Here is a 21,893-nt window from a genome sequence, read left to right as displayed (position 1 = left end):
CTCTCTCTCTCTCTCTCTCTCTCTCTCACAGGTCATTTACCACTGCCTCCCAGAAACCTGGACATCGCTAAAGAGCCAAACCTCTGGGCTACACTTAATCCCCCCCCACCCCACCGTCTCTCTCTCTCTCTCTCTCTCTCTCTCTCTCTCTCTCTCTCTCTCTCTCTCTCTCTCTCTCTCTCTCTCTCTCTCTCTCTCTCTCTCTCCCACCACTTTGCACCTCTCCTTGTCTGGCTTTCAGCTGGCAGACCATAACTGTTTTATATCCGCTGATGGAGTAAACAGAACAGACTTGGTCATTAACATTGTAAGAAAGAAAAAAAAGAAATGTTCCCAAAAATGTTAAGATTTACCAGATCTGCCATCTGCCATGTGTGTTGGTACTCTGTATAGAATAAACCTACTACAACTTTGTTTTGGGAGGGAGCAAAGATGTCACACAGGACATATTTTAAGAACTTATGCGGTTCACACTAAGGTGTTTGTGTTTTAGCTGGATTCTGCTTGTGTTTAGTGTCAAAACAGACAGGTCATGAATTAAAGAACAAGCTTACATGCTCAGCGAGTCTATAGATGCTGCGAGAGAGAAACTTACAACAACATCAGATCGTGAGCTTAGAATGATAAGGTTCTATCTCCGTTTAGGGTAGTTCAGAGATATTGAGCGTCAACGTTTTTACATTCCATTATGTTTTGTGAGATGGAACCTTTGTATTTTATGAATTACTAACTCAAAAATGTCAACATTTTAAAAATAACACCACACAGGCATTAATAAACACCTAATGGATCAGATTATGTAAAAAAACAAAATTTTGACAAAAACGGAGATAGAACCTTATAATTCTAACGTCACGAGATGAGAGAATACGAAAGCAGAGCCCGAACACTGACCTTGACCATGAGATGACTTGGTCAATAATTGTTACGTACAGTGTTGGATTTCTGTGTTTCATATATGTTGAAATAGGCCTACTGGTTGGTTTTGTGTGTTGTGTTTTGTCTCCCCCTGCTGTTGTCCATCTCCTAAAATCTCAGATGCATGCTTGGTTCCAGTCCCATCATTACACACCTGTTCCTGATCAGTAATCAACCTGTTCCTTCATTATAACTAGCTCTGTGTCCTTAGTTCTCTCTCTCTCCTGTTTGAGCTGTGGCAGGGCTCTGAGGGTTATTCCACGTACGTTGATTAGTATATTTGCGATTAAAAGGAAAGCCTCGTTCAGGCAAACTCTCGATTGGGATTCAAGCCTCAAGTGATTCCTCGAATGAGAATCAGGCTTGTGTCATCAATGTTCATGGAAGTCCGGATTGGAAATTATCGATTTGGGCGCCCGCAGGTAGAAGGAGCCCAGAAGAGCTGATTGTCCAAAAGAAGATACTAAGACTGGAAAATTACAGTGAGAAGTAAAAGAGGGCAATACTGCCGCAATTAACAAGGCGAGGGAAATGGTTTGGCAAGAAATTGCTGACAGATTAAATGTGTAGGTCATATTAGCCCCTATTTATTGTTTTATGTTCATTTTTAAATAAATGAACATTCACTACTGTGGTGATATTAGCAGTAAACTACCAGATCACCAGGATGGCAGAGTGATCTCAGCCGCTGCCATCAGCGCATAGTCTTATTTTTAAGACGCTTCTGACATACACTTTTTACTGCATTTCGTTGTCTGATGTTGTCATGACATCGTTGTCTGATGTTGTCATGTTTCGTTGTCTGCAATACGTTGAATCTAATCTAAACATGTATGTTTAAAATGATGGTGTAGGCTAATTCACGAGAACTAACATAACTACAATGGTGTTTGAAGCCTTTCTGACTAGTAAATTATGTTCTTCTAGCATTGTAACTGGGAACTAATATTTCCAAAAAGACACTTGACGGAACTGCCGTTCGGGATTTAGTTTCCGCCTGTGAGACATTTTGGACACACATATTACTTAAACCAGACCGTAAACCTGGTCGCTACCAGGTTTGTTTTGAAGGATTGGTTGCATAGCATAGCAACCAAGCAGCAAATTATTTGAGCCACATTATTTGAGCCACACATGAAACGGAACTCGAGTTGAAATGATTGCAAATGATCAAAACTAGTCTGGATTATCTCTAATCGCGCTTCGTGGAACAGCCTCCTGGTCAGGCCATTCCTAGCAAGTTCAGCCCAAGAGCATATAATACTGCAAGATGCTTCAAGAAGTCTCCAACAATCCTAATGTCATAATGAGACCTACAGGTAGCTCTTCCCACAGTGTCAAAGTACACCTATTTGCATCTACCATCAGAAATAGACTGCACAATTTAGATTGTCATGGGAGGTGTGCAAGGAGGAAACCCATCAGGGCAAGACACAAGTTTGCCAGACAAACACTAGCTCTTCTGTAACAATGTTCTTTGGACAGATGAATCCAAAGTTAAATGATTTGGAATAACAGAAGACATGATTGGCGCAAACCAAAGACAGCATTTGAACACAAGAACCTCATACCGACTGTGAAGCATGGGGGTGGAAAAGTTATGGTTTGTGTGCGTTTCTGTGTGTGTGTGTGTGTGTGTGTGTGTGTGTGTGTGTGTGTGTGCACGGTCAATAGGCTAGGCATACTATAGCTGACAGAAGTGCCTGAGACAGACGTCTTGTCGATAAAGTTATTTGAGCTCCCAAATCCAGGTCAATATGAGACTGGTTTAAACACGTCCTCGTAGTTAGGAGGTGTTATCCGTATCTGTCTGTCAAACTAAGTCTGCGGAGGTACCCGGGGTTTGGCATGTCAATACTGCCCACTAGAAGTACACAGAGTTGAGCCCCTGCCTAGCTTCAGTGTGGGCATCAACTAGAATGAGATGACAGAGAGTACTGTAGGCTGCTCTTCAAAGTGAAGAAGACAAAAGAGTTAGGGTGAAAGGGTTCAGATGTGGTTGAAGGTAGAATTCCACTGGTACTGACAGGCAATCGTCTACCAGAATGGACCCCAGAGATGTTCAGTGTTCATCAGCCACTGGGAGCACTTAGACCCCCCAAACCCAATTGGGAAAACAACGGAAGGAGGTCGATAACCACCAAACTTCTGGTTTAAATTCACAAGTGTTTTCTTAAGACCCCAGAGGGTCATAGTTCATGTGACATGGGTCTTGTTGGAATGATGTAGCTGTCTTAGTACCACCCCACCGATGGTTCTCGAGCCTAATGGTCCCTTAGGGGCTCGTCTTTATTATACTAAACAGAAGTAATCACAACTATGACAATATCACAGAGAGGAGAGGAATGCCATACGTTCAGGATATGTATCACCAAGCATGTTGGTTAGAAAGGTTCAACTATATTACAATATAATGCTGCCTCAGCCTTTACTCAAATAATCAATGAAGTCTCTTTTCTGGGTAAAAGATTCACTTTGAAAAGTCATTGACTTTACCATTAGCCACATTGGTAAAAACGACTATGGTCTTAGGGTGATTAGTAAGGCAACCTTGACCGGACACCTGGAAACAGGCTTTGGCTCCCCAAGCTGCTCCTCAAGCTAATGCCTAGCGTAGCAAGTTTGCACTTGTCTTGGGTCGCTTAGGTGGCGTAGCGGGTTAAGCGTTGACCATGTAACCGCAGGGTCCCCGGTTCGATTCCGTCCGGGGACATATCCTGCATGTCATCCCTCCTCTCTCTCTCTCACCCATCCTTCCTGTCTAAATCTCTACTGTATCTGTCAATAAAATGAAAAATATGAGTGGGACTGCCCCACTCAAAAAAAACAAAAAACGGGAGCCCCAGGTATGAATCTTGCCTTGGTCACACGTCATCCAGTCAGTCATACTCACAGGAGGGTCCTGGTCTTCAGCGAGCACTGTCGTAATGATCGTTCCTTTCTCTGCGTTCGGGGCCACCATGCCCTTGTAGAGTACTTGGGTGAAGACAGGGGAGAAGTCATTCATATCCTGTCAATACGAAAGAAAAAGGAATTAATCAATGCAAGTACAGAACCTAACACTAGCTTACTGCTCTTTCATTGGAGATGAAATGCCCCATTCAAGCTGAGTGATTATAAATGTCAGTTTGCAACTTCATTCTTGTTCATCACTATCTCAGAGGACGCTGTCGCTCAGACACCGTCTCCATGATTGATGGTTTTTGGTGTAGTCAGGGTCAAATGGAATGTGCCGACCATTGACTTTATCAGCTACACTAACTGACATTGTCTTGCATATTTAATTAATCATACTGCAGATGCGCCTGTTCTATCGCGGTATTTTGATCGTCCCCTTTTCTTGATGAATTATCCACACACTGTCACAGTATTGGAGAGCCTCCATTCCCAAGTATCCAGGATAATCAATGGAAGCACGTTAAGAATTTGCCCATTTAGCTGACACTTTTAAATCCAAAGCGATTGACAGTTACAGATTGGGGGGGTGGGATATTCCCCCTGGAGTAACTGAGGGCTAAGTGCCTTTCTTAAGGGCACACTAGTGGCGGTGTTTCAGGCGGGATTTGAACTCCAACCCCCCCGAGCACCAGTCCAACGCATTATCCACTAGACCACCACTACCACACACTTCTCTATGGACGACCCCAGACGAATATACAAACTCACAATGACCTGTGAGAGGAAGGCGAGCGAGCACTGTTATCAATCAATCTCCTCAGTTGTTACATGGTAGTTATAGAAAATGGCTATTGAGGTCACAACACTAGTTGTATTTGTCCACTATGGTCCTGTCCTTTCTTCCTAAGGCTATACAGCAGCAAGTGATGTACTGAAGCCTCTAAAGGACAATGCCACAAACAAATACTGCTGTTTACTACAATAATAATAATAATAATAATAATAATAATAATAATAATAATAACTTTATTTGTATACCGCTTTTCCTGCAAACGTTGCAGCTCAAAGTGCTTTAATCATTATATAATCTTAATTTTATTATTTTGTCATTTAAATGCAATATTAAAAGGATGGGTTTTTATCATCTTAATTAAATTATTTTGTCAATTAAATGCAATATTAAAAAGATGGGTTTTTAGTTTTGACTTGAACATAATGTGCTGAGGTTGCATCCCTAATGTAAACTGGCAGTGCATTCCACAATCTAGGTGCATAAAATGAGAATGCAGCCTCACCAAATATCTTCTTTTGTACATGTGGTACACAGAGAAAACCACCGTCAGAAGACCTGAGAGCTACAAGCAATAGATGATGGTAAGCATGTTGACTGTTTACACTACTATTCTTGGCTTTCTCACTTTCATGTATTCACACCCTTGTAACATATCTCAGAACATCCCTGCACAGTTGCACATAATGGTATCATACTCTATTCTATATCAAATCCGGTCCCATTCAGTTCAATTGCTGTTGTTAGAGAACAGAGAAGCTGGAAAGAGAGCAATTACAGAAAACAAAGCACATCTTCACCAGTCACCTCTTATTATCCAGAGTCCCTGTCTTTGAGTCGACAGACAGCAGAGGAATGTTCCATTAGAACTACGTCCCTGAGAATGGACAGCATCGAGACTCTGCTCTGAGTTCCGTAATTAGAGAGACAAGTGGCCCAGGTAGTGCAACTCAACAGACATGGATCGAAATGAAAAGCCCAACATTGAATAAGACATAATCATTACCGTATGATACCATATACGGGGGGGGCGCCAGGACGGAGGAGTAACGCTTCATGATTAATAACCACTGATGTGCTGATGTGGCGCCACTCTCATCCTACTTTTACCCCTCACTTGGTATACTTGATGTTAAAATGACCTTTGGTATCTCCCTCGAGAATTCTCATCCGTTATCATTACTGCAGTCTCCCCCAAGCCGACACTATGGGCTGCACTCAAACAACTGTCCGCGACATTGAGCAGGCAGGAGTCATCTAATCCCCTAGGCCGACCTTCATTGCGGAGGCGGGGGACTTTAATAAGAAAGTTCTACCGAGGTACCGCCAACATATTTCCTTCATATTTTTTGGTCTGGATTGTTTGAGTTAATACCAAAGACTGGTGCAAGTTTCACTTGAATAGGCTGATTAAAAAGACATTTACTAGACACAAATGTTCAATACTGTTCCCCCACTGTATGTTTCAGGAGTATGAGAAACGTTTGCTAGTGTGCCTTTGTAAACACAGGAAACGGGTAGGCGACATCTATTTGCAAGGCTTTTCACAGAGATAAACAAAAAACCTTTCGAAAAACAAAACAAAAAGGAAATCGAACACAAAAATATACTTCCAAAAGTATCACCACTCTTAGAAAAACCAGGTGTGAATCCATTAGACTCACTAAAAAATCATGGCTGCTGTATCAAATAGCAGAATTGAGGTTCTGATAACACAAGTGCTACTATGGCTTACCGTAGCCCATCAAACAGTGTTCCTGGGTGACAACAAGGAAACAGCATCAAACACTAGAGTGAGTTTGTCCTCTGATAAGGACAGTGTTTGATGCTGTTTCCTTGTTGTCACACAGGAACACTGTTAGGTAGGAGGTTTTTGCTGTATAAAAAAAGCCTGACTTGTACTTCTCAACAACTTTGTCTCGGACTTGTTTGGAGAGTTCCTTGGTCTTCATGGCAGTGTTTGGTTGGTGGTGCCTCTTGCTTAGGTGTTGCAGCCTCTGGGGCCTTTCAGAAAAGGTGTGTAGTGTATATATATATATATATATATATATAAATGACATGTTATAAGGCTGATCTGTGCATGATAGTGCTGCATTTTGACATAATTCATGTCGCATCTCCCCCCTTTGATGGTATATTAAAATTAAAATTAATTATATGACGTTATAGTCAGTCCCAATGGTCCAAAATTCAAGTGCTTTGTAACACAGACGGGGTGAATTTTATGAATGAAAGTGAAAGTTCTGTCACAAAACGCTGTTACGTATCCTCACACATTGTTAAGTGGGTATATGGAAATCCTTGGCCTTTCCTAGTGGGTATACGGCGTAGTCCTGCGTATCACGTAGAGTACACCACTGCATTTGCCCAAACGAACCGTATTAGGGGGAAACGCTCCCTGTTTCGGACCAACTAGCTAGGTGTGAATCCACCCTAAAAGGTTCATACTGTCATCGCAACAATTAATAAGTCCTATCGGCCCTTAGGACAGGATCTCCTGTTTCCGTAGCGTGAGGCGGCTTGATGTACACCCCCTGGACATGACACCCCCCAATCCAACCCTTAATGCTGAGTGCCAAGCAGGGAGGCATCGGGTACCATTTTTATAGTCTTTGGTATGACTCGGCCGGGGATCGAACTCACAACCTCCCAATCTCAGGGCGGACCCTAACCGCAAGGCCACTGAGATGGTTATCTCAACAGTGGTCTACCTCAATGCCGCTGCTGCAGCAGACAGGAGTTTTGAAGACATGTGAAGGGCTGCGAACGCTACCACAAGGTCGTTACTTTGTGTTTTGTCCCCCGCCCCCACCTGTGGTGTATGTCCCCACCTGTCCTACCCGCTGTACATACCTTATGTTTTGTTGTATTGTTCTTCCCATGATGGATGTATGCTTTATCTTGTAGATAGTACTAGTTATTTGTCTGTATTATCTTGTAGATAGTACTAGTTTTTTTTGTCTGTCTTACATGTAACGATGAATTGAGAATCAAGGACCCCAATTGAAATAAGCCAGTGGCTTTCTTGGGTTTTTATCCTGTTAGTTGACCTTGTATGTAATATGTACTTTCATGTACCTACTTCTGCAAATCTTCTAATAAAGTTTTCAATCAATCAATCAATGACAAGAGCAGTGAAGGATTTACTGACAGTGTTGACATTATTGGTGTTCCCTCCAAACAATCACTGAGATAAACATGAGAGAGACAAAGTGGTTGGTGATGGTAGCAGCTCATAAATGACGATGAAATGAGATGAAGAACGGTTTCAATGTCAGGTTATCTTAATTAATACCAAACAACGGGACTCATTTGTGGTTCTCAAAATCAATTTTGTGGTCATTGTAGGTGTCGAGGAAGACTGACCCTGTGCCCAGAGCTCTGTTCTCCCTGGGGGGAGACGTGTGCACAAACTACATTTAACAATGTAAGCGCTTTGAGTTGCATTTCATGTACCGGTATGTAAAAAACTAAATTTTGACAAAAATGGAGATAGAACCTTATAATTCTAACGTCACGATTTGATCCTTAAATGAGAGCAAGAGACAACAACATAGAGTGACAGTATGGGGACAGTATGGGGACAGTACGGGGACAGTATTGTGACAGTACGGGGACAGTATGGGGACAGTTTGGGGACTCTTACCGTGATCCGGACCGTGACCGTGGCCTTCCCGGGGGGCATCACCCCCCCCTGGTCGATGGCCTCCACCTGGAAGGTGTAGGTGGTGCCCGTGCCCATGCTGGCCAGGTCCTCGAAGTCCACGGCCTGCAACACGGACAGCTCGCCAGTGGTGGCGTTGATGGAGAACAGCTGCCTGGCGGACTCTGTCTTGATCCTGTACGTGATGTTGGAGAACAGGTCTGCATCCACAGCCTGGGAGGGAGGGAGAGAGGCAGGCAGGGAGGGAGGGAGGGAGGGAGGGAGGAAGGCAGGGAGGGAGGGAGGGAGGCAGCCAGGCAGGGAGGGAGGGAGGCAGGGAGGGAGGGAGGGAGGCAGGGAGGCAGGGAGGGTGGGAGGGAGGGTGGGAGGGAGGGAGGGAGGGAGGCAGGGAGGGAGGGAGGCAGGGTGGGAGGGAGGGTGGGAGGGAGGGAGGGAGGGAGGGAGGGAGAGAGAGAGGCAGGGAGGGAGGGAGGCAGGGTGGGAGGGAGGGTGGGAGGGAGGGTGGGAGGGAGGCAGGGAGGGAGGCAGGGAGAGAGGGAGGGTGGGAGGGAGGGAGGCAGGCAGGGAGAGAGGCAGAGAGGGAGGGAGGGAGGGAGGCAGGGAGGGAGGCAGGGAGAGAGGGAGGGTGGGAGGGAGGGAGGCAGGCAGGGAGAGAGGCAGAAAGGGAGGGAGGGAGGGAGGGAGGCAGGGAGAGGGAAGGATTTGATTTGATTTATTAGGATCCCCATTAGCTGATTGATGAATATGTTCATCGAAGAAGAAAGACTTCAACATATACTGTACATAACATCACATAAGAACACATAAAAACAAATCAAAGTTACAAACACAAGTCCACAAACAACAATAAATAGCAGAAATAGTATTACAATAAACACTCAGTTAGGGTCTAATGCATTATGATGTGTTGCTTCACTTGTTTTTTAAAAACTGATTGTAATGGAGGGCTGGGGGGAAGGAGAGAGATGTATACAAGGAAATGCTGAAAATGGTTTAGATAATTAAGGCATGTGTGTTAAAATAATACTAATGGTCATTTTCAATTATGTTTAAATGCTAAATAAGACTCAATAATAAGACTGATTGAATGACGCCTTAAGATGAAAGGACAAAGCTCAGAAAATATGTTATCTTATGCTGCATAGACTATGCAACTGGAGCTCATTAAAGATGAGCACACACACACACGAGCGCACGCTCACACACACGCACGCACGCACGCACGTACACACACTACACACTACACACTACACACACACACACACACACACACACACACACACACACACACACACACACATACACACACACACACAACCCAACATCCTGATTAGAAGTTACGACGTCAGAATGATAACAAGTCAAGCCCCTTATAATAATATAATATAATATAATATGTACAGTACCAGCAGTACCAGTAAAAAAACATATATAATAATAATTATATATATATATATACAGTATATCAGGGAGACCACAGGGGAGACCTGTTGAAACCCCACCACTGGGTCAAAGCCCTCCACTAGGCCATTCCCCCTGCCCTCACCCCCACCCCCACCCTCACCCTCACCCCCACCCACAGGTGAAGGTGTGGTTACCTAGGAGATGAGCCTTGTCACATCTCAGTGTTATCCACTCATCCCCCCACACACTCATCTCCTCCTCCCTCGCTTTCTACCTCTGGAAGTGAGACGTCACTCACAACACAACCTCACAACATGTCTGCACTCCCTCCCCCCCTCTCTGCTCTGGAGTAATTCCCCTGTCTCCTCTTCAACACAAACAACATGAGGAATCCCCTGGATTCACCTCCAGATTAGCTTCCGTCAACTTTCCATCAAGGCGCTTGGGGGTTCGTGGAGTTGGAAGTTTGTCAAGAAATAGGGTTGTGGTGTGGGGGTGGGGGGGTGGGGGGGTGAAGAAATTATTTTCTGGCAGAGACTCTCTAACGTCAGAGCGTGTTCAGAGGTTCAGCGTGTTTGACGAGGTGAGACGACAAGCTTTTAGTGTCCAAAGACACTCTGAGAGTTCTGACATGCTAGACTCTCTCTCATAGTGAGAAAACCTTTTACACTCCTGTTACACAAGTGAGAGGCTAAAAGGCCTGGATAAGCATAAGTATGGCAGCTGAGATGCGGGCCTAAAGACGTTTTGAAGTTTAACGATGTTAAAGGACGCGTTTAAATACAGGAGACCTTTGAAGGCCCTCTTGCCCATCACTGGAGAGAGAGAGAGAGAGAGAGAGAGAGAGAGAGAGAGAGAGAGAGAGAGAGAGAGATGGGGTAGGGGTGACAGGTGAGTCATGTCACTATTTAACATACTAAACCCCACACACACTCAAGGCAAGGCGAGGAAAGTTGATTTGTAGAGTACATCTCATACAACAGGGGCAATTCAAAGATACAGAGCCCCCCCTGGGGTCACATTGTAGAAAAAAATGATTTGATGTGTGAATCTGTTCCCTCGGTTTAGTAATCCGTTCCCTCGGTTTAGTAATTCATTAGGGTTAGGGTTAGGCCCTACGAGCCAGAACGATCGCAAGGATTAGGGTTAGGGTTAGAATCCTTGCGATCGTTCTGGCTCGTAGGGCCTAACCCTAACCCTAACCCTAACCCTAACGAATTACTAAACCGAGGGAACAGATTTACTAAATCGAGGGAACGGATTCACACATCAAATATTTTGTTTCTACCATGTGACCCCAGGGCCGAACAATTCAAAGTGCTTTACATACAAGCATAAAAAAAAGAAACCCAAAAGTACTCACACTGAGGCGTAGGACCAGCGTTCCCACAGGGCTGTTCTCGGGCACGCTGACCACGTACGTCTCCTGGGAGAAGACCGGGCTGTTGTCGTCGATGTCCGTGACCTGGACGGAGACGGTCAGGGTGGTCCTGCGGGGGTCCACGGCCCCGTCCGACGCCTCCACCACCAGGTCGTACCGGCTCTGCTGCTCCCGGTCCAGAGGCACGGCCGTGAAGATGCTGCCGTTAGCGTTGACGGTGAACAACGCCGGGTGGTTCACGATCCGGTAGCGGACCTCGCCGTTCACCGTACCGTCTTTGTCTGTGGCCTTAAAGGAGGACGGGTAGAGACAGAGGAGAGGTTACGGTCAGGGAACACGACGCGTGTTGTGTATTTGAGGAGAGAGACAGGGAGAGGCGATGAAGGTAGAGATGGAGCGAGGTCGACATGAAACGATGCATGTCAATACAACAGAAGAAGAAGGAGAGGGAAGCGATACACAGAGATATGTGTGGAATGGTTTACTCAAATGCTCTGCTGGCACAAGCACATGTCATTTTTTTTTTTTTAAGTTATTTTTCTGAGTGGGGGAGTCCCACTCATATTTTTCATTTTATAAGACAGATACAGTGAAGACAGACAGGAAAGTAAGGGAGAGAGGGCATGTCAGCAGGGCATGGGCCGGATTCGAACCCATGCCGACATGGGCATATGTGTGCACTGTAGACCGCGGTGCTAGACCACTGGACCACCCCAGGCCACTTGTTAGATACATTGAAGTGTATGCCTCTGCAGACACAAGCACTCTTATTACACACACATTTTAACTGTAGGCCCATCACCTACAGCTAGACTAAGCTGATGAAGCATGAATTCAACATTGTGTGTGTGTGTGTGTGTGTTTGTGTGTGTGTGTGTGTGTGTGTGTGTGTGTGTGTGTGTGCGTGTGTGTGTGTGTGTTTGTGTCACAGTGTCTGTGTAACAGTGTATAGAGTGTATAACAGAATATACACATTTCTGAATTGATTGAATTGGACTACGTATTAAAGGAATCAAGGCTCTTAAAAAGTCATGAGCCGTGAGGTGAAAGTAATGATGTCATTTCATTGCAGTGAAACATTTTGGTTTATTTGTATATGTTAACATGATATTTGTACATCTGTTTCATAAAGGCTTAATGCCATGGCTCAATCTTTAGCCTTGGTTCTCAACATGTATCTGGCTCACTATGTAATACAAATTAGGAGCAATGCATCTCAACCACATCTGATCCCCTTCTCTCTTTATATTTATATTAATTATGACTCTTGCACTTTGATGTTGGTTTGCACTGTCTTGTCCTGTCTTGCACCTGTCCTGCTGTAAACCGTGCTCCATTGTTCCAAACCAAATTCCTAACATGTTTACATGTCATGGCAATAAAAGTCTTCTGATTCTGATTCTATATATATATACATATATTAAAAAATAATCCGTAATTAGATCAGAGAGGTATTACAATTTCAGACACGCACAAGCACAAGCACAAGCACACGCGCACACACACACACACACACACACACACACACACACACACACACACACACACACACACACACACACACACACACCCCATGGTTGCATACTAATGAGCTGTCATATTCTTGGGTGATTTGGATTTTTTCCTTTATCCTCTTCCTCAGAGAGTAGTTCTACATGCCCTCTTCCATTTCTCATCCTTAGATTTCATATTTAGTCATATTTTAACTTTTTAGTTTTTTGCTGAATAAAGAATGGAAGTCTATGTTTTGAAAATGTGATTTAGCACAAGGATTTCCTTTTGTTGGTTTGCCAAGTTTGCAGGAAGCAGCTTCAGCCTTCTGAACTTGATGATTCGTCACGCGCCAGCCACAAAGACACTGATCTCCAAATGAACAAATGAACAGGGGATGAGACGGAAGACTAAACACTCTGCTGTGCTGCAGGGTGGGTCTCCTTCTTACTGTCAGGAAGGAGAAGAGTCGTCTTCTTTCAAATCAATTACACGTTTATTAGACTTGTCTAGTTAAAAACTGCTGAAGTTCCACTCATGTGGAAACATTATTTCACTTTACTGTTTGCTAGATATAGTATTTTTTATTTTTTTATTTTTTGGAACTATCTAGTATCCATGGGCTTGACATTGTCTTTATCAAGAAGGATAGTGGGAGGAATGTGCGTGTGTGTGTGTGTGTGTGTGTGTGTGTGTGTGTGTGTGTGTGTGCGCATACATGTGTGTGTATGTGTGTGTGTGTGTGTGTTATAATAATTACATTACCAAATGATTATACATTAGCAAATGCTATGTTCAAAAGCCTCTCCAATCAGCTACGATGTTACACATAGTTTTGTCGTCTGCAATTCCAGTAGCTGACAATGCAAATGCTAATGGTCTGTTCCCCAGTCATAGAAGCCAAGTGCTTGCCTAGATTACAGCTCCTTGGTGACAATGTATGGGTGTGTTTAGCACTTCAAAAGTATTATGCTAATGAGAAACACAACCACACGGTGGTACAATGCTACACATTGTAAACAGACTAGTCTAGTCTCTTTAAGGTAGCGGGATAGCGGGAACAGGTGGGACAGCTGCTATTAGCCCTTGATGATCATGTACCATACAGTAGGAGGCCTCAGGGTTAGCATTAAGCTTCTTCACAATGCAGGAATTGCTATGGTAAGCATCACTAAAATCTGCCTGCAGATAAGGGCCACATGCTACTCTGTTAACACTAGAACAGCCATGAGGGGTCATTTTCACGGTCCGGATCACGGTAAGAGTCCCCAAACTGTCCCCATACTGTCCCCGTACTGTCACTGTGAGTAAAGACACATTTTATATCTTTGCACTTTGCACTTGATCAGGACCCTCCTTTCATGACTTTTCCTAGATATGTGCCTACTATCTACCACCCAGTATCCTTATATTTTCAAAATCACATCAGGATAAGCTAATATGAAGCTATTTTGCCGTTTTTCTGTGTAGGAGGCAGGCTAATTTACAAGCGGCCAACGAGTGGTCGTTGTGTGTAAATAGCAGCTTAAGCATTGTAAAGAGGGGGTCCCCTGAGGCGGCTCTTTTAGTAGGTAAAAAGGCACAGCTGTTCTAGTTAAAAGAAAGTGTTGTGAATCCCAAAAACTGGTAGCAACTGAGCTGCCACCAGATAATGACATTTATTTTGCTGATGCGTAACATACTGAAACACCTTCTGTAATGGTGTTGAGACATGTTTTAGGATGTATGATCCACTCATCATGAGGAACATGACATGTGTGTGTTGTTCCACCAATAAATCAAGAGTAGTCTAAGAGGGGCCATTTACATTTACATTTTTGGCATTTAGCAGACGCTTTATTCCAAAGTGACTTACAATCAATACATTTGACTAAGTAAGTGAATCATCAATCAACCAGTCGTAGCAGGAAAGGTAATCTAGCTCAGGCCAGCAGCCATTGGCAGTCGTCGTGCTAGGAGGAGGAGGAAGAACGTTTTTTTGCTTTTCTTTTTTTTCTTCCAGGTAGGAGTGTATCGTCAGGAGTGTAGGAGTGTGTAGTCAGGAGTGTGTAGTCAGGAGTGTGTAGTCAGGAGTGTAGGAGTGTGTAGTCAGGAGTGTGTAGTCAGGAGTGTAGGAGTGTGTAGTCAGGAGTGTATAGTCAGGAGTGTGTAGTCAGGAGTGTGTAGTCAGGAGTGTAGGAGTGTGTAGTCAGGAGTGTGTAGTCAGGAGTGTGTAGTCAGGAGTGTAGGAGTGTGTAGTCAGGAGTGTATAGTCAGGAGTGTATAGTCAGGAGTGTGTAGTCAGGAGTGTGTAGTCAGGAGTGTAGGAGTGTGTAGTCAGGAGTGTGTAGTCAGGAGTGTGTAGTCAGGAGTGTAGGAGTGTGTAGTCAGGAGTGTGTAGTCAGGAGTGTGTAGTCAGGAGTGTGTAGTCAGGAGTGTAGGAGTGTGTAGTCAGGAGTGTGTAGTCAGGAGTGTGTAGTCAGGAGTGTGTAGTCAGGAGTGTAGGAGTGTGTAGTCAGGAGTGTGTAGTCAGGAGTGTGTAGTCAGGAGTGTGTAGTCAGGAGTGTGTAGTCAGGTGTGTGGGAGTGTGTAGTCAGGAGTGTGTAGTCAGGAGTGTGTAGTCAGGAGTGTGTAGTCAGGAGTGTGTAGTCAGGAGTGTGTAGTCAGGTGTGTGTAGTCAGGAGTGTAGGAGTGTGTAGTCAGGAGTGTGTAGTCAGGAGTGTGTAGTCAGGAGTGTGTAGTCAGGAGTGTAGGAGTGTGTAGTCAGGAGTGTGTAGTCAGGAGTGTGTAGTCAGGAATGTGTAGTCAGGTGTGTGTAGTCAGGAGTGTGTAGTCAGGAGTGTATAGTCAGGAGTGTGTAGTCAGGAGTGTGTAGTCAGGAGTGTGTAGTCAGGAGTGTAGGAGTGTGTAGTCAGGTGTGTGTAGTCAGGAGTGTGTAGTCAGGTGTGTGTAGTCAGGAGTGTGTAGTCAGGAGTGTGTAGTCAGGTGTGTGTAGTCAGGAGTGTGTAGTCAGGAGTGTGTAGTCAGGAGTGTGTAGTCAGGAGTGTGTAGTCAGGAGTGTGTAGTCAGGAGTGTGTAGTCAGGAGTGTGTAGTCAGGAGTGTGTAGTCAGGAGTGTGTAGTCAGGTGTGTGTAGTCAGGAGTGTGTAGTCAGGAGTGTGTAGTCAGGAGTGTGTAGTCAGGAGTGTGTAGTCAGGAGTGTAGGAGTGTGTAGTCAGGAGTGTGTAGTCAGGAGTGTGTAGTCAGGTGTGTAGTCAGGAGTTTGTAGTCAGGAGTGTGTAGTCAGGAGTGTGTAGTCAGGAGTGTAGGAGTGTGTAATCAGGAGTGTGTAGTCAGGAGTGTGTAGTCAGGTGTGTATAGTCAGGAGTGTGTAGTCAGGAGTGTGTAGTCAGGAGTGTGTAGTCAGGAGTGTGTAGTCAGGTGTGTGTAGTCAGGAGTGTGTAGTCAGGAGTGTGTAGTCAGGAGTGTGTAGTCAGGAGTGTGTAGTCAGGTGTGTGTAGTCAGGAGTGTGTAGTCAGGAGTGTAGGAGTGTGTAGTCAGGAGTGTGTAGTCAGGAGTGTGTAGTCAGGAGTGTGTAGTCAGGAGTGTGTAGTCAGGAGTGTAGGAGTGTGTAATCAGGAGTGTGTAGTCAGGAGTGTGTAGTCAGGAGTGTAGGAGTGTGTAGTCAGGTGTGTATAGTCAGGAGTGTGTAGTCAGGAGTGTGTAGTCAGAAGTGTATAGTCAGGAGTGTGTAGTCAGGAGTGTGTAGTCAGGTGTGTATAGTCAGGAGTGTGTAGTCAGGAGTGTGTAGTCAGGAGTGTGTAGTCAGGAGTGTGTAGTCAGGAGTGTGTAGTCAGGAGTGTGTAGTCAGGAGTGTAGGAGTGTGTAGTCAGGAGTGTGTAGTCAGGAGTGTGTAGTCAGGAGTGTGTAGTCAGGAGTGTAGGAGTGTGTAGTCAGGAGTGTGTAGTCAGGAGTGTGTAGTCAGGAGTGTGTAGTCAGGAGTGTGTAGTCAGGAGTGTGTAGTCAGGAGTGTGTAGTCAGGAGAGTGTAGTGAGGAGTGTAGGAGTGTGTAGTCAGGAGTGTGTAGTCAGGAGTGTATAGTCAGGAGTGTGTAGTCAGGAGTGTGTAGTCAGGAGTGTGTAGTCAGGAGTGTGTAGTCAGGAGTGTGTAGTCAGAAGTGTGTAGTCAGGAGTGTGTAGTCAGGAGTGTGTAGTCAGGAGTGTGTAGTCAGGAGTGTGTAGTCAGGAGTGTGTAGTCAGGAGTGTGTAGTCAGGAGTGTGTAGTCAGGAGTGTGTAGTCAGGAGTGTAGGAGTGTGTAGTCAGGAGTGTGTAGTCAGGAGTGTGTAGTCAGGAGTGTGTAGTCGGGAGTGTGTAGTCAGGAGTGTGTAGTCAGGAGTGTGTAGTCAGGAGTGTGTAGTCAGGAGTGTAGGAGTGTGTAGTCAGGAGTGTGTAGTCAGGAGTGTGTAGTCAGGAGTGTGTAGTCAGGAGTGTGTAGTCAGGAGTGTGTAGTCAGGTGTGTGTAGTCAGGAGTGTGTAGTCAGGAGTGTGTAGTCAGGAGTGTGTAGTCAGGAGTGTAGGAGTGTGTAGTCAGGAGTGTGTAGTCAGGAGTGTGTAGTCAGGAGTGTGTAGTCAGGAGTGTGTAGTCAGGAGTGTAGGAGTGTGTAGTCAGGAGTGTGTAGTCAGGAGTGTGTAGTCAGGAGTGTGTAGTCAGGAGTGTGTAGTCAGGAGTGTGTAGTCAGGAGTGTGTAGTCAGGTGTGTGTAGTCAGGAGTGTGTAGTCAGGAGTGTGTAGTCAGGAGTAGTACTCCAGCCTGACTCCAGCCTACTGTCTGCCTGCCTGTCTACCTGCCTGTCTACCTGCCTGTCTACCTGCCTGTCTGTCTGTCTGTCTGTCTGTCTGTCTACCTGTCTGTCTACCTGCCTGTCTACCTGTCTGTCTACCTGCCTGTCTACCTGCCTGTCTACCTGCCTGTCTATCTGTCTGTCTGTCTGTCTACCTGCCTGCCTGTCTGTCTGTCTGTCTGCCTGCCTGTCTACCTGCCTGTCTATCTGTCTGTCTGTCTGTCTGTCTGCCTGTCTACCTGCCTGTCTATCTGCCTGTACCTTACTCCTTTCTTCCTCTTTTCGACATGGAGGTAATGACACGAACAGTTGAGTCTGCATGCACACACATACACACACACACACACACACACACACACGCACGCACGCACGCACGCACGCACGCACGCACGCACACACGCACGCACGCACGCACACACACATACCTATGCTGACAGGATGTCTTGTTATTATGTCTTGTTGCATTATTCTTTGATTATGCCTCAGATAAACTGTGGACTAATTAATTTAAAATAATAATTAGCTGCTAAATGGAGCGGAGCAGAGGCAGACAACAGGGACAGTCTGGATGACAAGATGAGCCAAACTACATCTCATATGTTTTAATAATGGCGACGCCAGTTGTTGTGGGTGTGACAGGATTTGAACCCGGGTCTCCAGCAAGCATCTCCCATTAGACAAAGAGGACATCCTCAAGATCCAAGAATGACACTTTGACATCATTCTTTTCGTGTCAAAGGCAGGGCAACTCATCACAAAAGGATGATTCCATATCACCTCGGCGATATGGACACCAGTGGGACGGGGTCGAGGTCAGATTATGGTTAAGAGGTTCAGGTCAGAGAAGAAACCTCCGAGAGGAAAGTTTAACGAATCAAAAGACAGAGAAAAGATAGCCAAAGGGGATACAGTATTTATATCTGCAACAGCTTTATATTGTAACATTCCTAGAAAAAACGAATAACTAGGCCAAAGGTTGTGTGTGTATTGGGTCTATTCTTACCATGACTTGACCCACAAACACATTGGCCTCCTCCTCCTGGACTGTGAGGTTCCTGGGCAGGGTCAGGTCAAACTCCGGGTCGTTATCGTTCACGTCTGTGACCACCATCCTCACTGTAGTAGTGGAAGTCTGGAAACAAAACAGAGAAGGAATCAATGAATGTGTGTGTGTGTGTGTGTGTGTGTGTGTGTGTGTAGGCATGATCGAATTGTGGATCTGATTTCAGAGGGTGTCTTTTCCATATTCAGGCCTGCCGCAACGCTGTACAAGCACTCCACTGTAAAGCCCCACATGTTCAGTTTGTGTAGCGACGAAGAGTCAGTAGGAGTGTTCTCCAATATTTCAGCAAACACCCCTGATGTTGTAATTGTCAACGAAAACCACAGAGAGGTGCTTATTTTAGAAGTTGGCTGCACCTTTGACCATAGCCTAGAGGAAGCCTTTTTAACCAAAATCTTAAAATACCAACAGCTGGAGCAGGCCATATCACAACTGGGCTACAGATGTCAACTTTTAGTTTTTATATTTGGCAGCCTGGGCCATGTTCATAAGTCTGTTGTTAGAGGCCTTCATATGGCTGGTCTTCCTAAGAGAAGGGCCAAACAGTTAGCAAAATACTGCTCAATATCAGTGGCGTAGCGCAAAATCCCGGGGCCCCCCCGCAAGGTGGCGGCGGGGGCCCTTTCGCAACGGAGTAAAAAAAAAAAAAAAAAAAACGTGCCTTTTTTAGAGGCCGATGCGTTATTGACGTTGCGAAATTTCGCAATATGCACTGTACATTCTAAATGCTTGACTTAGCAAAAGGTACAAACAAGTGAGAGCAATAGCCTATAACTAAAACCAAATGGTAGACTACACTACATCAGTAGAATGTATTATAAGTAGCAGTGGCGTACCGCAAAATCCCGAGGCCCCCCCGCAAGGTGGCGGCGGGGGCCCTTTAGCAACGGAGGTAAAAAAAATAAAAAGTGCGTTTTTTAGAGGCCGATGCGTTATTGACGTTGCGAAATTTCGCAATATGCACTCTACATTATAAATGCTTGACTTAGCAAAAGGTACAAACAAGTGAGAGCAATAACTAAAACCAAATGGTAGACTACATCAGTAGAATGTATTATAAGTAGAAAAGTACAAGCTTTATTTCTTTTAACAAAGTGTGGTGTGCACAGCAGCGCGATATCTGTAAACATATAAGCTGTAGACTCTCCGCTAAGGGTTGCCAGATGGGATTGAGAATTTCCAACCTAACCAATCTAAAAACTGCTAAATCCACCAAAAACCAGCCCATCTGACAACCCTGTCGCCGCTGCATCAGAGTCTACTTGTTGCGTAAAATTGGCCAGGGTTAGTCAAATCCTTTGTTGGACATCTCGTTTCTTAAGTCCTGGTATATTGTGGCATTTCTTTACTTTTTGCCATCTGGTCTAGGAATACCCAGGGAGACGCAGACAGCAGAAGTAGAATAGAATAGTAGAATAGAAAAAGAAGCAGCTATATATAGCCTAACCATGCTGAATTATGATGCACTGACAGCCTGTGACTGTGAACCTGGCCGGACCCTGCCCTTCTGCCTGAGTTTGAGTATGATGCTGCCCAAATAAATGTTATTGTTTAGTGCTGTACGCTTTCGTGGTATTATATTGTGTGAATTATCATCTGTATGTTGTTTTTCTTTCACTCCGAATGTCCGAATAGAGAATCTACCACCACCTAAAGAATGCTTATTGTACTTTGTATTGTATTTTCGCTTGCTCATTTTCCTTGTGTCTCGCTGCCTACGTGTGACGTCAAAGTCATGTTGCTATTGGATACGGCTAACTATGTATATCTTTTTAAATATAGGCCTATATATGAAAATTAAGCTTGACACAATGAAGGGCCACTTATTTTCTTTGTTTCATATTTTTTTAAATTATAAAAAAAAAAAGAAAAAAAAAAAGATCCAATGTTAGGGGGCCCCCTAGTGGCTGGGGCCCCCCCGCGGTGCGTCGCTTGCGGGCCCGTCCGCTACGCCACTGCTCAATATCCGCTATTATTGGTAGCCGCTCAATATGGAGAAGGCGGTGCTTCCTGTACCCATGAGCGGGATACTGTCTGTCTTATTGTATTGATACTGTATCTGTCAACCCACTGGTATCATCTGGTGCGAATAACATCCTGTGTGTGGCAGAACTGGTTGTTGGCTCAGCATTACTGTAACAGATTGTTTCTATGATATCAAAATGCACTGTTAGTATTTATGTCCTTTAGAATTGTTCTTTGTATGTGGACATAAATAAAGCATCTAAAATGTGTGTGTGTTTGTGTGAGTTTCCTGAAAGCTTCATAGCTTAAGTCATACTTAATTTCTCCTGACAACCCTGCCGCAAAGCAGCAAGAAAACTCAATCGGAAAATCGATATCTGCAGGTAAATCTTCTGTGCGCTAATGAACAACGTGTGGGCCGAATTCTGACTGGTCTACTCTAATCAGACTACCTGTGACTGTTTATGATTGGAAAGGGAACACAGAGTTTCCAAAAGATAAAGTCCCTCCATTGCTCTTTTTTGCTGCCACTAGAAAACAAGATATAGTAGTGTATGGGGATGTCATCTTAAATACACAGTATATTACAGTTAACCTTCAAACAGCAACACCAGTACAAAGCCTTCTGGGAGCTTCTAATACATTACCAGGAAAGAAAGATAGCTGAATATGCACATCTCTAATCCCACAGTGCACTGGGGCAATGCCATGCTCAAACAATGGTATAAAAACGGCCTCCTTTGGGAAGAACCCCCCCCCTGCCCCCCCCTCCCCTGACACACACAGACACACACAGACACACACACACACACACACACGTGCGCACTGGCTTGCATACGATAAATACATCCCACAAGATAGATGTTTGAAGTCGCCCTTGGCTCGTGACACCTCTGTGACGTACAGGGTTCCGCATCTCCTTGAAGCCAATTAGGCGTCTGGGTGATGTGACGTGGGCGGGCAGGCCCTATCAGAGCATCTCCCTGCGCCGGCGTGATGCGCTAGGTAGGTCTATGTAAGGTCGTCGGTTTGATGTTGATTAACGAGCCTCTATTATTTATTTATCAGAACATACACACGGCTGTGATCTTCCCTCTCTTTCGCTGCTGCAGTTCCAGTGCCAAAGATATACTGTAGATAGGATGCGAATAGTTGCCTTTAAAATGACATGACAATGGACTCTGTGTAGTAATAATAATAATAATAATAATAATAATAATAATAATAATAACTAAAAGCTCTGTCCCCGAAGGTTGGGGGGCACAGGCATGATGGCGGGACTTGTAGGTGAGGAGGAGATGATGTGAGGTGTGATGCGTGTTGGTTCTAAATGTTAGACAGGGTGTGACAACATACCCCATGCTCCCCTACTCAGCGGACATAGATTGTTTGACAAGGCAACATACATTGGCAACGGTGCTGGTGTGTCGTCCAATGACATTTTGCGTTTCCCCGCTTTTCCTGGCACCTGGCCAGTTTTAGGTGCTTGAAGGAACATCGTGCTTGCTGGTTTGAGTAACG

The 21,893-nt window shown here is 44.9% G+C and overlaps 1 protein-coding gene across 1 annotated transcript in view; it reads right to left on the bottom strand.

Annotated features, from left to right (window-relative positions):
- The window catches only part of LOC308174167 (protocadherin-15-like), a gene marked incomplete at both ends in the record, with an annotated part of 188,179 nt that overhangs the window by 63,676 nt on the left and 102,610 nt on the right, over positions 1-21,893 (bottom strand). Inside the window, 4 exons of the mRNA XM_080549237.1 lie at positions 3,812-3,928; positions 8,253-8,483; positions 11,038-11,343; positions 18,348-18,476. Coding sequence (XP_080405363.1) covers positions 3,812-3,928; positions 8,253-8,483; positions 11,038-11,343; positions 18,348-18,476 — 783 coding nt within the window. The remainder of the gene's footprint in view (positions 1-3,811; positions 3,929-8,252; positions 8,484-11,037; positions 11,344-18,347; positions 18,477-21,893) is intronic.

Source organism: Nansenia antarctica, assembly GCF_963989245.1.
Source record: "Nansenia antarctica genome assembly, chromosome: 19".
Taxonomy (NCBI): domain Eukaryota; kingdom Metazoa; phylum Chordata; class Actinopteri; order Argentiniformes; family Microstomatidae; genus Nansenia; species Nansenia antarctica.
Note: the sequence above shows the minus strand (reverse complement) of the source record. Positions and strands in the feature narration are given on the sequence as shown.